The sequence below is a fragment of the Colias philodice genome, chromosome 12 (genome assembly GCF_061535455.1).
Source record: "Colias philodice isolate Cphi_HAF_F1 chromosome 12, ilColPhil1 Martin Lab GWU primary, whole genome shotgun sequence".
NCBI classification, from domain to species: Eukaryota; Metazoa; Arthropoda; class Insecta; order Lepidoptera; family Pieridae; genus Colias; species Colias philodice.
The window spans coordinates 3,831,473-3,851,056 of record NC_143097.1 but is presented as its reverse complement, the minus strand read 5'-3'; the positions used below and the strand labels follow the sequence as shown (position 1 = coordinate 3,851,056).

Sequence of the window (19,584 nt, the reverse complement as noted above, 5' to 3'; positions counted from 1 at the left end):
AGGAAAACGGCGCAAATAAATAAAATACAAAATTTGAAATTATTGCTCTTTTCAAAAAAAATATTTTTAGATATGTATGACGAATAAATTCTACATACATACATACTTATTTTGTCACTATTTTTTATGTCACGGGTCATATCGGTCAAATAAATAAACAATTCAATTTGGTATCCTAGAAACGGCCGCGGTGTTGTGTTCAATCAACGTACCTATCTATTTTTCTTTCTATTTAATAAAGACATTCTTGTGTAACGCTGGGAGTAACGGTTTAACATAATCGCCCCGATTGAATATGACTGAGAAAAAATCTCTAAACAGTTTGATCATACATCCTGCTATTGAACCAGGAGTTATTGATAATGCAATGCTCACCAGATGCATTCTCGAATACGGTAAATTTATTAAATATTCCTAGTTACTCATCTATTGATATTTTCTATATTATCTATCTATTATAATAATTATATACGAAAAACTTTGAATGTTCTAAAAAATCGCAAACGTTTTTTGGTAGGCAGACTAAACAAATTTTTTTATTGAGATGTAGGTACTTCAACATTTACTTTTTTCTCTAGGTCCAACTGAAGAAGCAGGAAGACTTTTTGCTGAGGAAGGTGTTCATTTAGACGAAGCACCTATAGTACGATTAGAGTTTCAAAATATCTTGAGAATTGATCATTTATGGATGTTAAAATCGTTAAGAAAATTAACGTTAGCTCACAACTTAATTGAAAAAATAGAAAACTTAGGACAATTGACTGGTTTAAATGAATTAGATTTATCATTTAATAAAATAGAGAAGATTGAAAATTTAGACGAATTAGTCAATTTGGAAGTTCTTACTTTATTCCATAATAGAATACGAAAGTTGGAGAATATGGAGACATTGGAGAATTTGCTGGTTTTTAGTATTGGCGATAATTTGATTGAAGATTATAAAGAGGTCAGATTTAACAAGTTTATGTGCATTTTCTTGTATTATCATCTACTACTACTTCATAAATGAGTGAATATTTATTTAAATCTTTTTGATATAGATGTCGTATCTACGAAGATTTCGCAAACTCCGCTCAGTAAGTTTCAAAGGCAATCCATGCTGTGATGATCCAATGACCAATCAGTTTTTGAAATCTGCTCTAACAAGAGTTACGTATCTCGACTATAAACTTATTACGGAAGAAGAGAGAGAAGCTGGCCAAGCTATATTTCGGTAAAAGTATAAAAAATTGTACCTATGCTACATTTTAGGTTCCGTTGTTTTTGAACTTTTTGACGAAAGTTTGAAAAGGGATAATACATACCTACTTAATATTAGTATAAGAAATAAATAACACATCATATTATATTTTTTAAATAAAAATGCAAGTAGCGAATTAGCTTCGTGAATGACCTATAAGTATGTGTCAAATGTGAAAAAGATTTACTTTAAGAATTATTTTGAACTAGCTGCGGTCCGCGGATTCACCCGCGTGGCTCCGCTGCTGTTGGTCTTAGCGTGATGATATACAGCCTATAGCCTTCCTCGATGAATGGGCTATCTAACACTGAAATAATTTTTCAAATCGCGGACCTGAGATTAGCGCGTTCAAACAAACAAAGAAACAAACAAACTCTTCAGCTTTATAATATTAGTATAGATTTAAATAATAATTTATTTTAACGGTTCATTTCATTTTGTATGACTCTTAGAATATCATCAACAGAATAAATTATAAAAACTTAATTTAATTGGAAACTTTAATTAACACCTATGAATTCACAATATGGCGCTGAATCGATCCTATTCTTTGTTTTTTTCACACTACGTTCAATTTTAGCGGTCTCCTCCGTAAGTTAGACGATGCAGATGAAAAATCGGAAAAAGCGCGAATAGCCAAAGAAGAATACGATGCTAAAGTGAAATTTTACGCGCTATCGTTTGTGGAGTATTTGAGTGGGCCGGAGTTGATCGAATCCATGTTCGAGAAAGATCCAGATGGTGCGTTGCTTCTGAAGATCGGAGGAGAGCTTATTGGATTTTATGAACAGTGGGTATTTTTCTTAGAAACGTAAAAAAATTTGTAATACTTTTAAAATTTTACACAGAATAATAATAATCCGATATACAAAATAATAATCCAATATTATTCTTCGTCATTAAGTGTACAAATAATCCGATGATATTTTTTTTGTATAGGTAAGTAAGTATTTGATTATTTCTTTTCATTTCATTATTGCATTTAAAGATCCTAAACTTATCGTCTCTTTCTGTACCAATCTCTACTTTTCATATTGTTATTGAATTTAATTTAACTTTAATTTAATATTGAATTTCAGATACAAGGAACAATACGTAGAAACAATGGCGGGTCTAGTGGAATTCGCACAAGGGGCGTATAACGCGAGGCAGCACGAAATAAAACTCTTCAAAGACCTTGTGGATAATGCCTTGGAAGAAAGTGTTAAGAAGAGTAAGCAGTAAGTGAAGTACACCGTTTATTACTTTAATAACACTAAAATTTTTTAAAGTTATAGAGGAAACTATAATGCAATTATTTGAGTGGAAGTCTAGTGCATATAAAGTTCAATTTTGTTAGTCCCTACCTCGTCCACGTTAGAGACTTAATCAGTTGTAAAGAAAACGCACAAAAAAACAGAATTAACACAATTCGTTTATTTATCTCTGTATAATTTTATTCTTATTTGAAATGTGTAGGGTAGTAGAAGAATTTGAAACCAAAAAGAAACCGTTGGTAGATCAAATGAATGAAATAATCAACAAAGTGACAGCGAAACAAGCGACCATAGAGCAAGTAGAGCCAAATATCATAGACGCGGGAGAGGCGTTCAATGAACTTGTCTATGATCTGTGGAAGAAACTAATGTCTATTGAAATGCAATTGTATGAACGCTGCGAGGTAATTAGATTATTAGTTTTGAAAAATCTAGCAAAAAATTGCGAAATGCGACGTAAATCCACCTTCTTCTTCCGACACTTTTTTAGTGAAGAGTTATATTATATAGCACTATTTTTCGATAATTTATAACTTAAATGTTTCAACTTTTCAACATAATAAAGCAAAAACACCATAATAAAAAACATGGTTTTGCTTGTATACGTAGTATATTATTATTAGTCTGTGGTTTTGCTTTGCTAATCCATTAAATAAGCTCTTGTATTTTGCTAATACCTAGTGTATTTTATTTTTCAAGACAATTTTTTATACATATTGGATTTATAAAAGAGTAAATAAATTATCATTATTGGAAGTTTTGATTCTATCTGGTCTCTGCAATAAAATATTTTTGGCTCCATATCGTTTATTGTTCAATCAATTCATCTTCTTTCTTTTATTGATGAACTAGCGGTCCGCCCCGGCTTCGCTCGTGGTACATATTTCGCAATAAAAGGTAGCCTGTGTTCTTTCTCAGGGTCAAAAGATTGTGCCAAATTTCATCAAAATTGGTCCAGTAGTTTATGCGTGAAAACCATACATACATAATCACAAACCTTTCCTCTTTATAATATTAGTATAGATAAGAACACTTGTAGGAATCCAGGGTCCAATTCTCAGTGAACATGACGGAAATGATAACGAAGCTTCTAGAAGTGTCTAGAAACGCGTTCGGTGCGTGGCGAGAACATGAGGGCATTTGGTCGATGAGACAGTTTGAAACGCTCTCCAAACTCTTGGGTAATAAAGTTATGTTGGGTGATGCGCCGCCGGAATTGTTTGAGGTTTTTAATATTATGTTTAGTTTAATGCGAGACTATTGAGGATATAATAACATCATTTAAATTTTAATGTTTAAACAGGATGCGGGTAGGAAGTCTTTTTGTGATCCCAATGACAAATTATATCAGCAGCATGATTAATTTTTACTGAGTTTATAAGTAGTTTGTAGACACCGAAACAGCTAGAGGGGAATAGATTTTGTTTTTGCCAAACAACAGTTGAATGATATATTCTTGTAAAAAATTGAATAATTAGAGTAGATTAGGTTGAAGTGCCAAAAAATCTTTAATAAAATCGAATGTATGTATATTCATTTAGTCACTTTATCTAAGTAGGTAATATTAACACTTCTAAACAAAATTATCTTCTATATCACAGGTAATGATGGATAGAGACGCAATGATGAATCTAGTAGCACAATCGTCAGATAACCATATGAGGTTTATTGACGCTCGTGAAGACTTGCTCATGACTCGCGCTAACAACTGGCGCGATGAACTCGTGCAAGGGACTAATGAGTGAGTAGTAGTATGGTAGAAAAAATTGACAGTTTCTAAAAAAACACTCTAGTCATGATACACTAATAAAGCTATGGCTACTGATAATATTTATATTAAAAAAGCTCTATCTTTTATAACTCTATATTCTAAAAGTAATGCAATTTAAGTAGGTATGTAACCGTTATTTTGATCCGGCATTTGATCCGTTAATTTGATTTCACAATAATTAAGATAATAATATTCTTTGTTTTTATGTATGCCAGGTTTTTTTTATTTCATACAAATCTGGTGTTCACATAGTCCGTATCTTATTGTAATTTATTAAAAAAAATTACGAAAATAAAAAATCCAAACGTCACCGTCTGATTAAAACAATATTTTATTACATTTTTTAGCAACGAAGTGAAACGCAACCGCGATCGCATAGCCGAGATCTATTATTTCATAGACAACCAAAGAGAAGAATGGACGGACATGCAAATGAGCATGACGGAAACCGTGGACCCTGAAACGGCTGCGTTGCTGGCTGATGAGTTTTGATATAATTGATAGATCTTGGTTTTGAAATATGGAGCAAAAAGTATATATTTTGTGTGTTCCTTAGTTGCAGAAATATCTATGAATGTAGCACTTAGTGGGTCTAAAACAAATATTGGTATTAATAATGTGAGTTTTTGTCAGTAAGTATGTATAAGAAGTTTTTTTCTCCCCAAAATTTACTTATTAAACGAAAAAATATATAATTATATATTTACTTTGTTTCTGTTTTGTGACCATTGACCACACGGATTATATTTTTCACATAATGTTTTTATCGTTAATATCTAATTAGAATAATAATTATTACTAACAATTTTTCAGTATTTGGAATTCATGTTCATACTACTTATACTTTATTGATTATTGTTCCTTGGTTTATGATTTTGAATGAACGAATAAATGAATGATTTATCTTTAGTGTATATTTTTGTTCTCGTCTCGCGTCTTCTCTGTCTGTGGCAACTTCGTCGATGAATTCTGATTTCTGCCTGTAAATATTATTACCTAAGACCTATTTACCTACCTATTTGAGATACCTAAGGTAATTAATAAGAATTATCAAGGGCGTCAAAAAACAGCGCTGTTTTGAGTTTTGGACAGGCTGAGACGCAGCATTTTCTTTTTGTATATAACCAACAACAATATGTACTGTGTAAATAGTAACCCATTGATCTGATGTATTATTTTAAGAAAAGCAATACTTAAACGATTTTTTTTAAGTAAATGATGTAATATAGAAAAGCAATTGACCTTGATTACCTACAAATTCTTCAAAATATTTATAACCATTTTAAATTTTATTGCTTTAAGTACCTAAAACTAAAAAAAAAACCTACTACTAAAAAGAAAATGTCGTCCTTCGGGCGAGAATGTTTCAACATGGGTTATCATTTATTGTTTAAAATAACCATACACAACTGTTATTTATTTTTTCTGAGTCAAAAATGGTTTTAACAGTTCTTTCAATATAAAATAATAATTTGTTGAGATTAAGGACAATAAAACAAATTATTATTTTTACATTGCGAAAGACGAAAACGCCTTAAAAATTATTTTAGACTCGAAAAAATTTGCACGTAAAGTTATGTAGGTAATTAGGGTTATAATGAAACCAAAATAAAAATTAAGTATTATTTATTCAGATAAATATATCTAACAAAAAACTTCATTCATTTACTTAACATACTTACAGTACCTATAATAATATACAATCGTGTCTAATCATATCTAAAATTGTATTGTAATTAATTGACATTCACGTGGATGCGTTTTTTTTACATTTTACAGGTAAAAAGAGTCTTACATTATACTAAAAGTTCTATTTGGCTTTCTTTTTCAAAGACTGGATGTATATTTCCAAGGATTGTTGCGTTTTAGGGTTACTTAGGACACCTAAGAATTCTGCAGCATCAGCTTTCCTATTGTCTTTTAACCACTGGGTTGTACTGGCTCTGTACTTTTGTTTAGTAATCGCTCTTGCTAATGGCGGAATCCTGTTGAACTTCTTTATAAATTCTTTGCATTTATTTATCGCGTCCTCTTTGTCAGTCGCAACATCGTCGATTAGACCCACCTGAAAATATTTTTATTAGAAATTTTTTTTATTATCATCTCAAATTAGCATGTTGGATAACATAAAATGCAATAACAATATAATAAAATTATATTACTATGCAATAATATTAAATAATAGCCTTTTTAGATTGATAAAATATTTGCGATTATAGTAAAACGGAAAGATCGTAACATATAATAATTTGTGTCTGGAGTCATTGTGATCGGTTCAGTAGTGTTTGCGTGAAAGTGTAACAAACATCCTCACAAAATTATAATAAAGGTGGATTGCTCCACGCAAACGAAGGCGCAAGCGCAACCTATACCTACTAATTTAAACAAACCTTCAAGGCCTCATCCACAGTGAACAATTTTCCCGTAGTAAGTGCCAATTCTGCCTGCCTTCTAGGCAATGTATTACATATAGTGTCCATGAACCACACTGGGGCCACAATACCCAGAGCGGTTTCATTAAGCCCTATCGTGTATTTGCCGCTCACCATAGCTCGATATTCGCAAGATGTCGCTAGTAAACAACCACCGGCTGGTGCGTGACCCTGGAATGTAAAAACTGAATGAATATAATGTTTTCTAGGGTATAAATGGGTTGATCCAAAAGTAATGATAATCAACAATAAGCAACGTGATTGTTGTTAAAATAATTATGCTAGAGATATCTAGATAGTCTTCTTACTAGAAAATATACTTCTTTTTTTCTACAATCAGAATTTCCACAAAAAAAAACTGATTATACATCCTCAAAAACCCTTCACTAGCGGCCATCATTTCGCTGTCGTCTTTAAATTTCTTGCTTTCGAAGGTGTTTCTTGTGCCGAAGAAAGAGATAGGAGGATAAGGAGGAGGAGATAAATTGGATGGGTATCAGAGGAGGACATAAATTGGATGGGTATCTTTTTTTTTAATCATTCGTTTAAATCGTTTATCATATTATCTTAAATCCATCTTGAACCATGCAAATTAAAAATAATGAGCAAGGGCCGGCGCGGATATGGAGGAGCGCAGCGCAGCGCATTTTTTACTGTCAAACTATTATCGACATTGTATCATTCAAATAAAATTTAAAATCAAGCGTCACACGCATATAATATTAGATCTTCTTTATATATAAAAATGAATCGCAAAATGTGTTGGTAAGCGCATAACTCGAGAACGGCTGAACCGATTTCGATAATTCTTTTTTTTATTATATTCCTTGAAGTACGAGGATGGTTTTTATGTCGAGAAAACGTAAATATGTACCACGGGCGAAGCCGGGGCGGACCGCTAGTTTAATATAAAATCACTTACATTAATCGCAGCAGCTGTTATGTAGCTGGCTTCGAAGAGTTTTAGCCAAACTTCTTGCAATGTTGTCCAGAAAAGTTCTGCTCTTTTCATATCAGGTTTGTACATCTCCATAATATCGAGACCAGCTGAAAATACTGTGGGTGATGCCTGTAAGGAATAATTATCTTCTAAGTCTAAGATTTAAGATATAGAGGAGAAAAGTCACAGTTACAATTAGTTATATAATTTTATTTATGAAAAATAAATAAACCAGATGGCTGATAAACATAACTATAATTTTAAATAAATACTTATATATAATAAATAAATAAATAAATAAATAAAAATCGTTTATTTCGAAACAATACATAAATACAAAACAAATTAGACACGACGCGGACGATCGCCTCAACTAGGAACATACCTGTGCTAGAGACGATCGACGCCTTCCTCTCTAGACTTAGCCAGTATTGTTTAGTTAACTTATATACTAGTAGACTTTACATATTTTATAAAGTAAGTAAGTAAGTACAGAATAATTAGAAACAAATTGATTTTTTAAATAAGGTTAATATTTAATAATAACATTTCGGGCATGCAGTTTGTGTGGGTGTGCGTGTGTGTGTGTGTGTATATAGTTAACAGCCAGACAATGAGCAATCATTTTTATTTGTGAAAGTCTTTTATTGAAGATAAATTTTTAATTTGAATTTTTTTATAAAAACTGTTTTGTAATAAGACTCAAGGTCATTTTTTAATGCATTTAGTTTGCGTCTTAGATAAGACGTTCTAATCTTCTAATCACTCCTGGATACGAGTTCTATAATGGCTCCCTATCACTGCACTGATAAAAAAATTAGCAAAATTATTGTTGTTAATTAATTTTTACACCAAAGAACAATAGAAAATCAAGAAAATAAATTGTTCATTAATTAAAAAATATACTTACAGAAGTCAGAATCAGGGCTCTGAATTTATTCTTGCCAACTTCATCGAGAGATTTGCTTATTTCTTGCAGCAAGTCCAAATTAAGACTATTCACAGGTGGTCTTTGTAATGTTAGGACTGCAATACCTTCATTGTCAGCGTTCAAGCTTGTTAGGTTTGCTTGACTGGACATAGCCCTAACGCTGGGCGCGACATGTTTTAAACTTCTTATTCCTTGTCTTATCATCTTGCTGGTTACTGCAGGAATAAACAATATTTTTTTTTACAGAACCTTAAATAGATATTTTTCAGTAAACATTTGATTAAATTTGATAATTTTATTTATTGCGATCGTATTAATTGTTTCTGATAAAATTGCAATACATAACAGTAGTTATACCGATAAATTATTTTGTTTTGCTGTTTGAATCTTGATATTATAATTAAGTATTTAACTTCTAAACTATCAATAATTCTGTATATTGTATAACTTTAAATTTATTAAAGTATAACATGTTCAAATGATTATACCTATTTTAAAATAAAATAGATACTTACAAGTATGTACGTATGTACGTTTTGGCGCGTAACTATTGTTCTATGAAAGATCTTGAAATAATGGAAATTAATAATGAAAACGAATCTTTTTGGGTAGATAGGGTATTAATTAGCGTTCCTATTCATATCCTGTAGGTATTTTAAATTGTTGCACTTTGTTATTACATTGGGTAGGAGCGATTAGTTATAGGTAATGGATATTAAGATAATTTAATTTCTTTTAAAATTGTTTTCATAAAAAATCTCGCTACATCTACTCTTTAATACGTTCGATATATTAAAAACTATCGATAATTCCCGCATTTTGCGCCGCAGGTGATGTTATTTTTTCTGAGTCAACAATGGTTTTTAACCGACTTCAAAAAAAAGGAGGAGGTTATCAATTCGGCCGGTATGTTTTTTTTTTTTTTTTTATGTATGTACACCGATTACTCCGTGGTTTCTGGACCGATTTACGTGATTCTTTTTTTGTTCGATGCGGGATGGTGTCGAATTGGTCCCATAAAAATTTTATTCGGATAGGCCCAGTAGTTTTTATTTTATGAGCATTTTTGTCTGTATTTGTAAATGTTGCAAGTGCAAGTTTGAAGTCGGTTGTTTTTAACGCAGTTATTGACTTGTAACCTATAACAGTACTTTCATTAAATAAAATAATAATTTGTTGAGATTAAGGACAATCAAAACAGTTTGGGTAACATTGCGAAAGACGAAAATAACTAGCTTCAAAAAATTTTTTTTTACTAAAAATCTGCGCGTAAAGTTAGGTACGTACCCTAGTGTTACAATGAAACCAAAATAAAAATTAACTATCATTTATTCAGATAAAGCTTTGTCACTAACAAAGAAACATCATTCATTTACTTAACATACAGTATAAAAATATATAATCGTGTATTACTATAAATTATCTAAAATTGTATAATAATTAACATTCACGTGGATGTGTTTTTTACATTTTACAGGTAAAAGGGTCTTATATTATACTACAAGGTATATATAAGGTATAAAAAGTTCTATTTGGCTTTCTGTTTCAAAGACTGGATGTACATTTCCAACGATTGTTGTATTTTAGGGTTACTTAGGAAACCTAAGAATTCTGCAACATCCGCTTTCCTATTATCTTTTAACCACTGGGTTGTACTGGCTCTGTACTTTTGTTTAGTAACCGCTCTTGCTAATGGCGGAATCCTGTTGAACTTCTTTATAAATTCTTTGCATTTATTTATCGCGTCCTCTTTGTCAGTCGCAATATCGTCGATAAGACTCACCTGAAAAATATTTTCATTAGAATTAATTTAATTAACATTAGTCTATACTTGCAATAAGTCCAATGACTGATAAGCATCATCTCAAATTAGAATTAAAATATGTCGGATTACATAAAATGCAATAACAATTAACAGTATAATATTATAATATTTCTATGCTATAATAATAACCCGAGCAGATAGAGAATAGATCTGAAGATGGCGACGGGTACTTATGGTAGGGTTGGCAAATTAAGTTCTCTCACATCGTTCGCGTGGGATTTCCGGGATAAAACCTATCCTATGTGGTTATCCAAGTTACCCTCTGTGTGCTAAATTTCATTGTAATCGGTTAAGTAGTACTTGCGTGAAAGAGTAACAAACACACACATACACACTCCAAACACCTCACAAACTTTCGCATTTATAATATTAGAAGGAAGTAGGATAAGACCACGAAAGAAAAAGCACTGCTGTACAACTATGTACATTTTTAAACATACCTTCAAAGCCTCATCAACAGTGAACAGTTTTCCCGTAGTGAGTGCCAATTCCGCCTGTCTACTAGGTACTGTATTACATAGAGTGCCCATGAACCACGACGGGGCTACAATACCGAGGGCCGTTTCGTTGAGCCCTATCGTGTATTTGCCATTCACCATAGCGCGGTATTCGCAAGATGTGGCTAGTAAACATCCACCAGCTGGTGCGTGGCCCTTGAATAGTATGAAAATCTCGTTAATATAGAGATTTAGACGACGCGGTTGGCGCAGTGGTAAGTAACTGCCTACTGAGCCAACGGTCCCGGGTTCGATCCCCGGTCAGGGCAAATATTTGTGTGATGAACTCAATTATTTGTTCTTGGGTCTGGGTGTTTATCTATATATGTATTTATTAAATATTATATTTATCGTCGCCTAGTACCCACAACACAAGCCTTAATTGAGCTTACCGTGGGACTAGGTCGATTTGTGTAATAATGTCCTATAATATTTATTTATTATTATTTATTATTTATTTTTTGTGTACATAGTATTATTTTTTGTAGAAATTAAAGAGTTTTTCGGTTCTGTACCCAAAGGATAAAAACTGGACCAGTCACTGTAAGAGCTAGCGCACACAAGCAACTTTGTCTCCGCAACTATTTTGTCTCTCCCATCAATTTGTATGGGGAGTTGCGTCGCTACGTGCGCGCACTTTCATACTAGCCCATAGGTGGGAGAGACAAAATAGTTGCGTAGACAAAATAGTTGCGGAGACAAAGTTGCTCGTGCGCGCACTGTCTAACTTTGCTATCTATCTGTCTACTAGTCCGTCTGTTACCAAGCTGTGTCTCATGAACCGTGATAGATAAATAGAAATAAATAGAAATAAATATTAATGACTTAATGAGTAAGCATCGAATGTTAGTGTAAACACTGTTATCCTTGAAACCGGTGCTTTGGTTTCACTTATTATATTAAATCTAACTGATAATACTATTTATTCTAAGTCAATGCAAATCAAATACATAGTTACGCATCCACCCCAACCCTCTGTATTAGGTTGAGCAATAGCCTTCCGCTGGCCTCAGCAAGACCACCGGAGAGTTCTTGCAATTTAGCATAAGCGTTGCAGTTATTGAAAAACATTTATTTCGCAATAAGGTATCGATTGTATCATTGCATGTAATTCTGGCATTAACATTTGTGACTCCAAATCGTCCACTTGTTATAGTTAATAATTAAATAAGTTTAATTTTAATTTTATTTTATTTTTTTAAAAAAGTCGAATCGCTCCCGCAAAGTTTAACTGGCGCAGCCGGTAGGATAGCCATATAAGGTCTGCATGTCTAGAGGTCTTCAAAATTAGCCCTAGAACATTGCTATAAAGGCCGTGCTATCCTAAAAGAACCGAAAAATAAATTTGTTAAACGACCACGACGAGGAATAATGGGATCGACGATCGGTTGGTGAGTAAAACTTTTTGCCATCCTTTCTGATATATTCCCATATCCTTTTCACGAGAGTGTAATTTTGACTTTTAACTATTTTTAACTGTTATTTTGGGATTGAACGTCTCGCATTATAACGGATCTGGTTTTAATATGAAATTCTATTAAATCAGTAATTAGTTATAACTTATACATAAGAAATATCGTGTTTAATTCTAAGAATTGTCTTGCATAAAACTCTGCACAGACTAATTAACTATAGAGTGTAACTTAATTAAAAGTTTTAAATAAGAAAATTAAATGATTTTTGCATAAAGAAATATCAATATTAATTGATTTAATTGATCTCAAAATCGATCGTAATTCAATTAATAATTTTTATATTTTATATGTGATTTTATACCTAACTTCAAGTTTTAATTTTTATAGTAATTGATAACATATAATTTTTTTATTGTGCTATATTTTAAGAATTTTTATTATATTGTGTTTTAAATCGATTTCTGTGTGTGTGTGATTTTTATAATTCGAAATTATTGTAATTGGTTAAAGACTTCAGAACTTTAATTACTCTGTACTTATTTAACATGGAAAGCGTAAACGTAATAACAATTCCGAGTGATATGTTAAAGCTTATTCCTCTTTTTGGTGGAGACAAAAGAATTTTGAATCTATTCTTTCGGAAATGTGAATATATAATTAATAAATTTAGAGGGCATGAAGAGCAGAATATTTACGTTTTACATGCTATAACTAGTAGATTAATAGGCGATGCCGCCGCGTTATTATCCGAGCGCGAAGATATTAATACTTGGCCCGCGCTAAAAGAATTGCTGGAACAACATTTTGGTGATCCGCGAACTGAGGATTGCATAAAAATCTCTCTCGAGTCCTGTAAAATAAAATCCGGGGAAAGTTATCTTGAATTTTGTAATAGGATACAGAATATTAGATCGTTACTAATATCGAAGGTTAATTTATCGGTAGATACGGAAATTAAACGCGCGAAAATTGCGATTTATAATCATACAGCCCTGAACGTTTTCTTGTATAATTTGCCCGAAAATATGGTGCGAATTGTTAGACTAAAATCGCCTAATACATTAGAACAGGCTCTAGAAATTGTGTTAGAAGAAGTTAATTTTCACGAACAATATCAGTCGCGCAATCGTACCCATAATAATACAACGGTGCCCCAATTTTTACAAAATCCTCAACAAAGATTTAATTTTGGGACACCAAATGTACCTCAAAAATTTGGTTTTAAATTCACACCCCAACAACCGTTTAATAAAAATCCACAATTTGGTTATAAGCCACCGTTTAATAAAAACCCACAGTTCGGGTATAGGCCTTCATTCAATCAAAATCCACAATTTGGTTATAGACCAACATTAAATCAAAATCCACAATTTGGTTATAGGCCAACATTTAATCAAAACCCACAATTTGGTTATAGGCCTCCTGAAACTTTTGGTATGACGCCACAGAATTTCGGTCAAAGACCTCCTCAAAATAACCGCTTTGAGTCTACTGACGTTTCCATGAGGACGGCACCCCCTCGACCACAAAATATAACTCAGCCAGGTTTTAGAGTGAATGAAACCGACTTACATAATGATAATTATTACTATGGCTATAATCCTTACGACTATACGAATAATTATTATGGCTGTAATCCTTACGATACGAATTACGAATATGACGCGAATGAGATTTATACACCCACTGACGATACTCAAGACGTTAATGTGCTTCCGTCTGATGAAGAAAATTTTCAAACGAAAGCCTCTATAAAGAAAAAATCATAGAATTAAATTGCGATCCAAATCTGAAATTGCCACACATTTATATTCCTGAAATTAATTCCGAATTTATGGTTGATACTGGGAAGCAAAATTTTAACGCGGACGCTTTATCTAGAATTAGAGTTAACGCTACGCATTCCGATAATGAAAACGAATCCATGGTTGTTAATATAGGCGATAAAGACAATAGGCCAAGAGCGCGTAACGACTCTAGTACAATTACTATATCAGAACGCGATTCTAGCGAAACGATATCTATTCCTGACTCTGAAACTTTATCGGCGCTAAGTTCTCCTAGAACATGTGACTACCCAGTCAGGTCACCATCTGTAACGTCAAAATCGGATACAGTTCATTCAGCTAATATAGTAGAATCGTCCGGTATACCTATATTACATGAAGCAATAGACACAAAACCAAATCAAATTTTAGTATATACGTGGTTTAAGAACGAAATGCAAGTTCACGACCTTTCACGTGAAAAGCAAAAGGTTTTAGAAGTTTTCTTGCCTACTAATAACCAGGATCTAGTAAAACAATTTTTAAAAGAGTATATTAAACCGAAAGTTAAGTATTTCATTTATTTCGAAGATGATGAACATCGCAAACAGTTCACTAGCATTGTCTTAGAATTATTTAGAAAGGATACAGTATTGTTATTTGAATGTACGGAGCGTGTAGTTTTTATAGAAGATGAGAAGGAACAAAAGGCTATTATGATAAAACACCATCAAGGCAAAACGTGTCACCGCGGTATTAAAGAGACTCTAGCAAGTATACGTAGAAATTATTTTTGGCACAATATGCAGGAGACTATTTCAGCCCTTATTAATGCCTGTGAAATGTGTTGTAAAATGAAGTATGATCGTAATCCCTTTAAACCTATTTTACAATTAACTCAAACACAAGACGCGCCGTTCCAAGAAATATTTATTGATATTTTTCAGATAGAAGGAAATTATTACTTAACTATTATCGACGCATTTAGTAAGTTAGGTCAAGCCATTCCAATAGACAATAGATCAACGGCAGAGGTAGTGCGTGCACTCATGAAGTATTTTTCATTTTACGGCACTCCTAGAAAGATTAGTTCAGATCCCGGTAGTGAATTTAACAACGAGCTAATGAAGGAATTTTTGAATTTACATAAAATTGAGCTTCATATCGGCTCACCTAATAATCCTAATTCAATGGGATTAATTGAGCGTTTACATTCGACCATTAGTGAAATTTATAGATGTGCGAAATATGAAGAGAAATGCACGGATGCAGCATCAGTAATGATGTATTCAATTATTGCCTATAATAGTTCCATTCATTCAGTTACGGGCTTAACCCCTTTTGAAGTCGTATTTGGTCACACGGATTCAGGTAGCTTATTTAACGCTGATTTCGAGCAGCATTATATACAGCAATTGGTTAAGGACCATGCAAAACGTTTAAAGATTCTATATAAACATTTAGCAGAGAAAATGATCGAAACTAAGCAAAAGGTAAAGGATAGGAGAGGTGGTGAAGACCAAATCAGTCTCCCATCAGGAAAAATTATATTTGCGAAAGACGTTAATAAGCGAAAAAGCAAGGATAAGCCGCGATTCCATAAAGCTAAGGTTATAGGACAAGGTTCAAGGAACGTTATACCGATAGAGATTGGTAAACGGAAGACTAAGGTCCCTATTAAAAATGTAAAACGCCCTCCGCAGGTGGTGTTGGCTGATAGTGATGAGGTCCGCGCTGGCCCTTCAACTACAAATTCTTCAACATAACCCGGGAATTTATCCTGTGAAAGAAGGGCAAGCATATCTCCAAACAGACTATTGGACTATAATTAAGGTTTTAAATTTAGATAAGATAAATGATGACTTAAATTTTATTATTAGCAAATACAGTGAATTCGATAGTTTAATTAATAAGAATATTTCATACTTACACGATTTTCAAGTGGCAAAATATCACGCTGAATATATTCGCGACATAACGGTTCAGAAATACGAACAGTTAGTTCCACACAAACGCGTCAAAAGAGGTATCCTCAACCCTCTGGGTTCCTTAATTAAAATTATAACGGGAAATTTAGACTATAGTGACGCAATTAGATACGATAAACTTACAGCTAAACTTGAAAACGATCAGACTATCATTAGAAATAAAATTACCTTAATATCTAAAATGCTCGATAGTTTTATCAATTCTACTGAAGTCTTAAATCAAAATTCTAATATATTAGATAAGCGTTTAAAAATTGTAGAATCTATGATTAAGGAATTAGCATCTAAGGATAATCATTGGGTTTATACTACTTATGTTGTAAGCCTTTTAAATTTATTTGTTAGTAATTTTCGTTCTATTTTTATAAAATTAGGAGAAATAGAGACTGCTCTAGCATTTAGTAAAGTATCCATATTACATCAAAGTATTATTAATTCTACTGAGCTGTTGCAACATTTAATTCTTATATCTCAAACTGAAAATTTAGTGTTTAAAGCGAGTGAGGCAAATTTAGTAAAACTAGAAGAAACTATTAATGTTAAATCGTATATTAAACAAAACCAGATTACGTTCATAATGGAGGTTCCAATTACAGATAATTATACTTATAACTATTACAAATTATACTCTTTACCTATGTACCGTGCATCCGATAGTAAAACCCTTTCCATTTTTCCTAAATATCCTTACCTGTTGGCAAAGGGGATGAAATACTTACCGATCGTAAAACCTTGCCGATCGCTCGCTGCTGGAGAACAATTTCTATGCGATGAACAAAATCAAACGCCATATCCTGAAACTACTTGCATAGAACAACTGCTTAAATTTGAAGGAAACCCAATGCACTGCGAACAACAGCTAATCAATATAGAGAATGTAAGAATTCAAAGAATCACACCTATAAGTTGGATACTTTTCTCAAAATACAGAAATACTCTGACTCAAATTTGCAATGGTGATGTCAGCAAATATCCTGTCGTGGGCACATATATAATGACCATCGACGAACCATGTAGCATCGAGATCCAGAATATAACGATTCGCCCTCACCAAGTAATCACTGAGAATGATCCTGTAGAACCAACAAAAATTATAGTTTTGCCGCAATTACCTGTGAATAGAACTCCAATATTATCCAGTACACGTGTACTCAATATGCGAGGCATCAACTTGGACGAAGTTAAATATATGTCAACGATATTAAAGCAATCAGTGTTCAGTGATAGTGAAATGGTTAACAGTGAAAGAAATTTTAGATTCAGTGCTACTTTAGGCTATACGTCTCTATTTTTAATCTTTGTACTTGTAATTCTATTTTTACTTTACTTACTTCGTTATAAGATATTAAATGTAACATGTCTGCGAAATCATCGGATAGTTATTAAAAATGAACAAACCGATAATTTCGCACTTAAGGAGGGAGGAGTTACGCATCCACCCCAACCCTCTGTATTAGGTTGAGCAATAGCCTTCCGCTGGCCTCAGCAAGACCACCGGAGAGTTCTTGCAATTTAGCATAAGCGTTGCAGTTATTGAAAAACATTTATTTCGCAATAAGGTATCGATTGTATCATTGCATGTAATTCTGGCATTAACATTTGTGACTCCAAATCGTCCACTTGTTATAGTTAATAATTAAATAAGTTTAATTTTAATTTTATTTTATTTTTTTAAAAAAGTCGAATCGCTCCCGCAAAGTTTAACTACATTGTTCACAATGAATTTACATAAACTTATTTATTTATATGCTCTTCTTACTAATTAATTTTAATTTATTAAACATGAACGTTTGTTGACCCCTCCTTACAAATGAAAGATATTTTCCTGATGTTTTAGATTCTTTTAACTTATAATTATCAAGTTCTAACAAAAGATATAATAGATTATTGTTTTATAAGTTTATAACTGATGTAATATAATATATAATATGACTTACATTAATCGCAGCAGCTGTTATGTAGCTGGATTCGAAGAGTTTTAGCCAAACTTCTTGCAATGTTGTCCAGAAAAGTTCTGCTCTTTTCATATCAGGTTTATACATCTCCATAATATCAAGACCAGCTGAAAATACTGTGGGTGATGCCTGTAAGGAATAAATATCTTCTAAGATAAAGGATACCTAGGCATTTTAAGTGGTAGCTTGTTTTGTTTTTAATATACATAATTGGTTTCATATCTTATGTGTATATTCTGCTTTATCTGAGATTTTTTAATATTAACTGAGAGAAAAGTATGAAAATATATTATAAATTAATGTTTTTTAATGCATTTAGTTCGCATCTTAGATAAGAGGTATAAGTTTTAATCTTCTAATCAATCCTGCATACGAGTTCTATAATAGCACTATACTATACACAGCAATATCACTGCACTGTTAATTAAATTATTATTGTTAACTTTTTTTTTATGAGTTTTTACAGCAAAAAATTATAAATAATTATTGAGAATGGAAATGGTAAATTTATAAAAAAAAATATACTTACAGAAGTCAGAATCAGGGCTCTGAATTTATTCTTGCCAACTTCATCCAGAGATTTGCTTATTTCTTGCAGCAAGTCCAAATTAAGACTATTCACAGGTGGTCTTTGTAACGTTAGGACTGCAATACCTTCATTGTCAGCGTTCAAGCTTGTTAGGTTTGCTTGACTGGACAAAGCCCTAATGCTGGGAGCGACTTGCTTTAAACTTCTTATTCCTTGTCTTATCATCTTACTGGTTACTGTAGGAATAAACAATAATTTTTGTTACAGATCCTTTAAATAGATATTTTTCAGTAAATATTTGATTAAATTTGATAATTTTATTTATTGCGATCGTATACTTATCGCAAATTAAGAGAAACACCTCTTAATTGTTTTTGATAAAATTGCAATATATATACCAGTAGCCCGATAAATTGTTTTTTTAAATACTGCGAGGAATATAATATTACCTACCTACATTTTATACTGATACCAAGGGGATTATTTATTTAAAATTATTTTGTTTTGCTATTTGAATCTTGATATTATAATTATCTTCTAAACTATCAATTATTCTGTATAAAGATTAACTTTAAATATATTAAAGTACCTATAACATTTTCAAGTGAATATACCTGTTTTAAAATAAAATAAATACTTACAGGTATGTACTTGTTGTCTAAAAAAATTGAAATAAACCTTTGGACTTGAAAATTGAAATTGGAACAATTTAATCTAGTTTATCTACTTGGCATTTTGTCAATTATTGTTTACGTCTAAGTTCCGTTCCGATTCACTTCCGTTTACCAGTGCAAACTTAGCACCCCATCAATGGAATTTTGGGTCGAAAATGACCTTGATCGTTAGGTCCCCGTTAGGTCCTTTAAGGTCCCACAATTTTTTCGTTAGGTCCCCTTTAGTTTTTTTTTAAATAATTTTTTAAATTTTAGGTATAAAAAAAAATGCACTTTAGCACCCCATCCATAGAATTTTGGGTCAAAAATGACCTCAATCGATAGGTCTCCGTTAGGTCCTATAAGGTCCCACAATTTTTTCGTTA

The 19,584-nt window shown here is 32.2% G+C and overlaps 3 protein-coding genes across 6 annotated transcripts; 1 reads left to right on the top strand and 2 right to left on the bottom strand.

Annotated features, from left to right (window-relative positions):
* Positions 1-295: 295 nt before the first annotated feature.
* LOC149483878 (dynein regulatory complex subunit 3-like) lies at positions 296-4,994 on the top strand. The gene is made up of 9 exons (XM_089702030.1): positions 296-395; positions 579-946; positions 1,041-1,213; positions 1,821-2,030; positions 2,320-2,460; positions 2,699-2,900; positions 3,536-3,721; positions 4,098-4,237; positions 4,615-4,994. The coding sequence occupies exons 1-9, from the start codon at positions 296-298 to the stop codon at positions 4,757-4,759; spliced, it is 1,665 nt and encodes a 554-aa protein (XP_089558156.1). The 3' UTR covers positions 4,760-4,994.
* Positions 4,995-5,954: 960 nt separating this feature from the next.
* On the bottom strand, positions 5,955-19,326 carry LOC149483876 (enoyl-CoA delta isomerase 1, mitochondrial-like). Of its 3 annotated transcripts, none has more exons than XM_089701371.1 (5): positions 19,183-19,315; positions 8,550-8,785; positions 7,622-7,768; positions 6,658-6,870; positions 5,955-6,332 (listed from the first exon to the last, which is right to left on the bottom strand). In XM_089701371.1, the coding sequence occupies exons 2-5, from the start codon at positions 8,772-8,774 to the stop codon at positions 6,078-6,080; spliced, it is 840 nt and encodes a 279-aa protein (XP_089557497.1). In that variant the 5' UTR covers positions 8,775-8,785; positions 19,183-19,315; the 3' UTR covers positions 5,955-6,077. The 3 variants fall into 3 exon arrangements, with proteins under 3 accessions (XP_089557497.1, XP_089557498.1, XP_089557496.1); XM_089701372.1 differs by lacking the exon at positions 19,183-19,315 and adding an exon at positions 8,928-8,987; XM_089701370.1 differs by having other exon boundaries at positions 5,956-6,332; positions 19,187-19,326.
* Positions 9,882-19,295, bottom strand: LOC149483877 (enoyl-CoA delta isomerase 1, mitochondrial-like). 2 transcript variants are annotated; one of them, XM_089701368.1, is made up of 5 exons: positions 19,187-19,295; positions 18,546-18,781; positions 17,999-18,145; positions 10,836-11,048; positions 9,882-10,353 (listed from the first exon to the last, which is right to left on the bottom strand). In XM_089701368.1, exons 2-5 carry the CDS (start codon positions 18,768-18,770, stop codon positions 10,099-10,101), a joined length of 840 nt encoding a protein of 279 aa, XP_089557494.1. In that variant the 5' UTR covers positions 18,771-18,781; positions 19,187-19,295; the 3' UTR covers positions 9,882-10,098. The 2 variants fall into 2 exon arrangements, with proteins under 2 accessions (XP_089557494.1, XP_089557495.1); XM_089701369.1 differs by having other exon boundaries at positions 19,183-19,291.
* Positions 19,327-19,584: the final 258 nt, after the last annotated feature.

Excerpts from the sequence above, each read along its gene's own strand:
- LOC149483876 (XM_089701370.1), bottom strand. The coding sequence starts at position 8,774 with ATGATAAGACAAGGAATAAGAAGTTTAAAACATGTCGCGCCCAGCGTT. Across the intron at positions 6,871-7,621 it reads TAACAGCTGCTGCGATTAAT|GGTCACGCACCAGCCGGTGG; the intron begins GTAAGTGATTTT and ends TTTACATTCCAG. Across the intron at positions 6,333-6,657 it reads CTGTGGATGAGGCCTTGAAG|GTGGGTCTAATCGACGATGT; the intron begins GTTTGTTTAAAT and ends AAATATTTTCAG.
- LOC149483877 (XM_089701368.1), bottom strand. The coding sequence starts at position 18,770 with ATGATAAGACAAGGAATAAGAAGTTTAAAGCAAGTCGCTCCCAGCATT. Across the intron at positions 18,146-18,545 it reads GAGCCCTGATTCTGACTTCT|GCATCACCCACAGTATTTTC; the intron begins GTAAGTATATTT and ends TATTCCTTACAG. Across the intron at positions 10,354-10,835 it reads CTGTTGATGAGGCTTTGAAG|GTGAGTCTTATCGACGATAT; the intron begins GTATGTTTAAAA and ends AATATTTTTCAG.
- LOC149483878 (XM_089702030.1), top strand. The coding sequence starts at position 296 with ATGACTGAGAAAAAATCTCTAAACAGTTTGATCATACATCCTGCTATT. Across the intron at positions 1,214-1,820 it reads GCTGGCCAAGCTATATTTCG|CGGTCTCCTCCGTAAGTTAG; the intron begins GTAAAAGTATAA and ends GTTCAATTTTAG. Across the intron at positions 4,238-4,614 it reads CTCGTGCAAGGGACTAATGA|CAACGAAGTGAAACGCAACC; the intron begins GTGAGTAGTAGT and ends TACATTTTTTAG.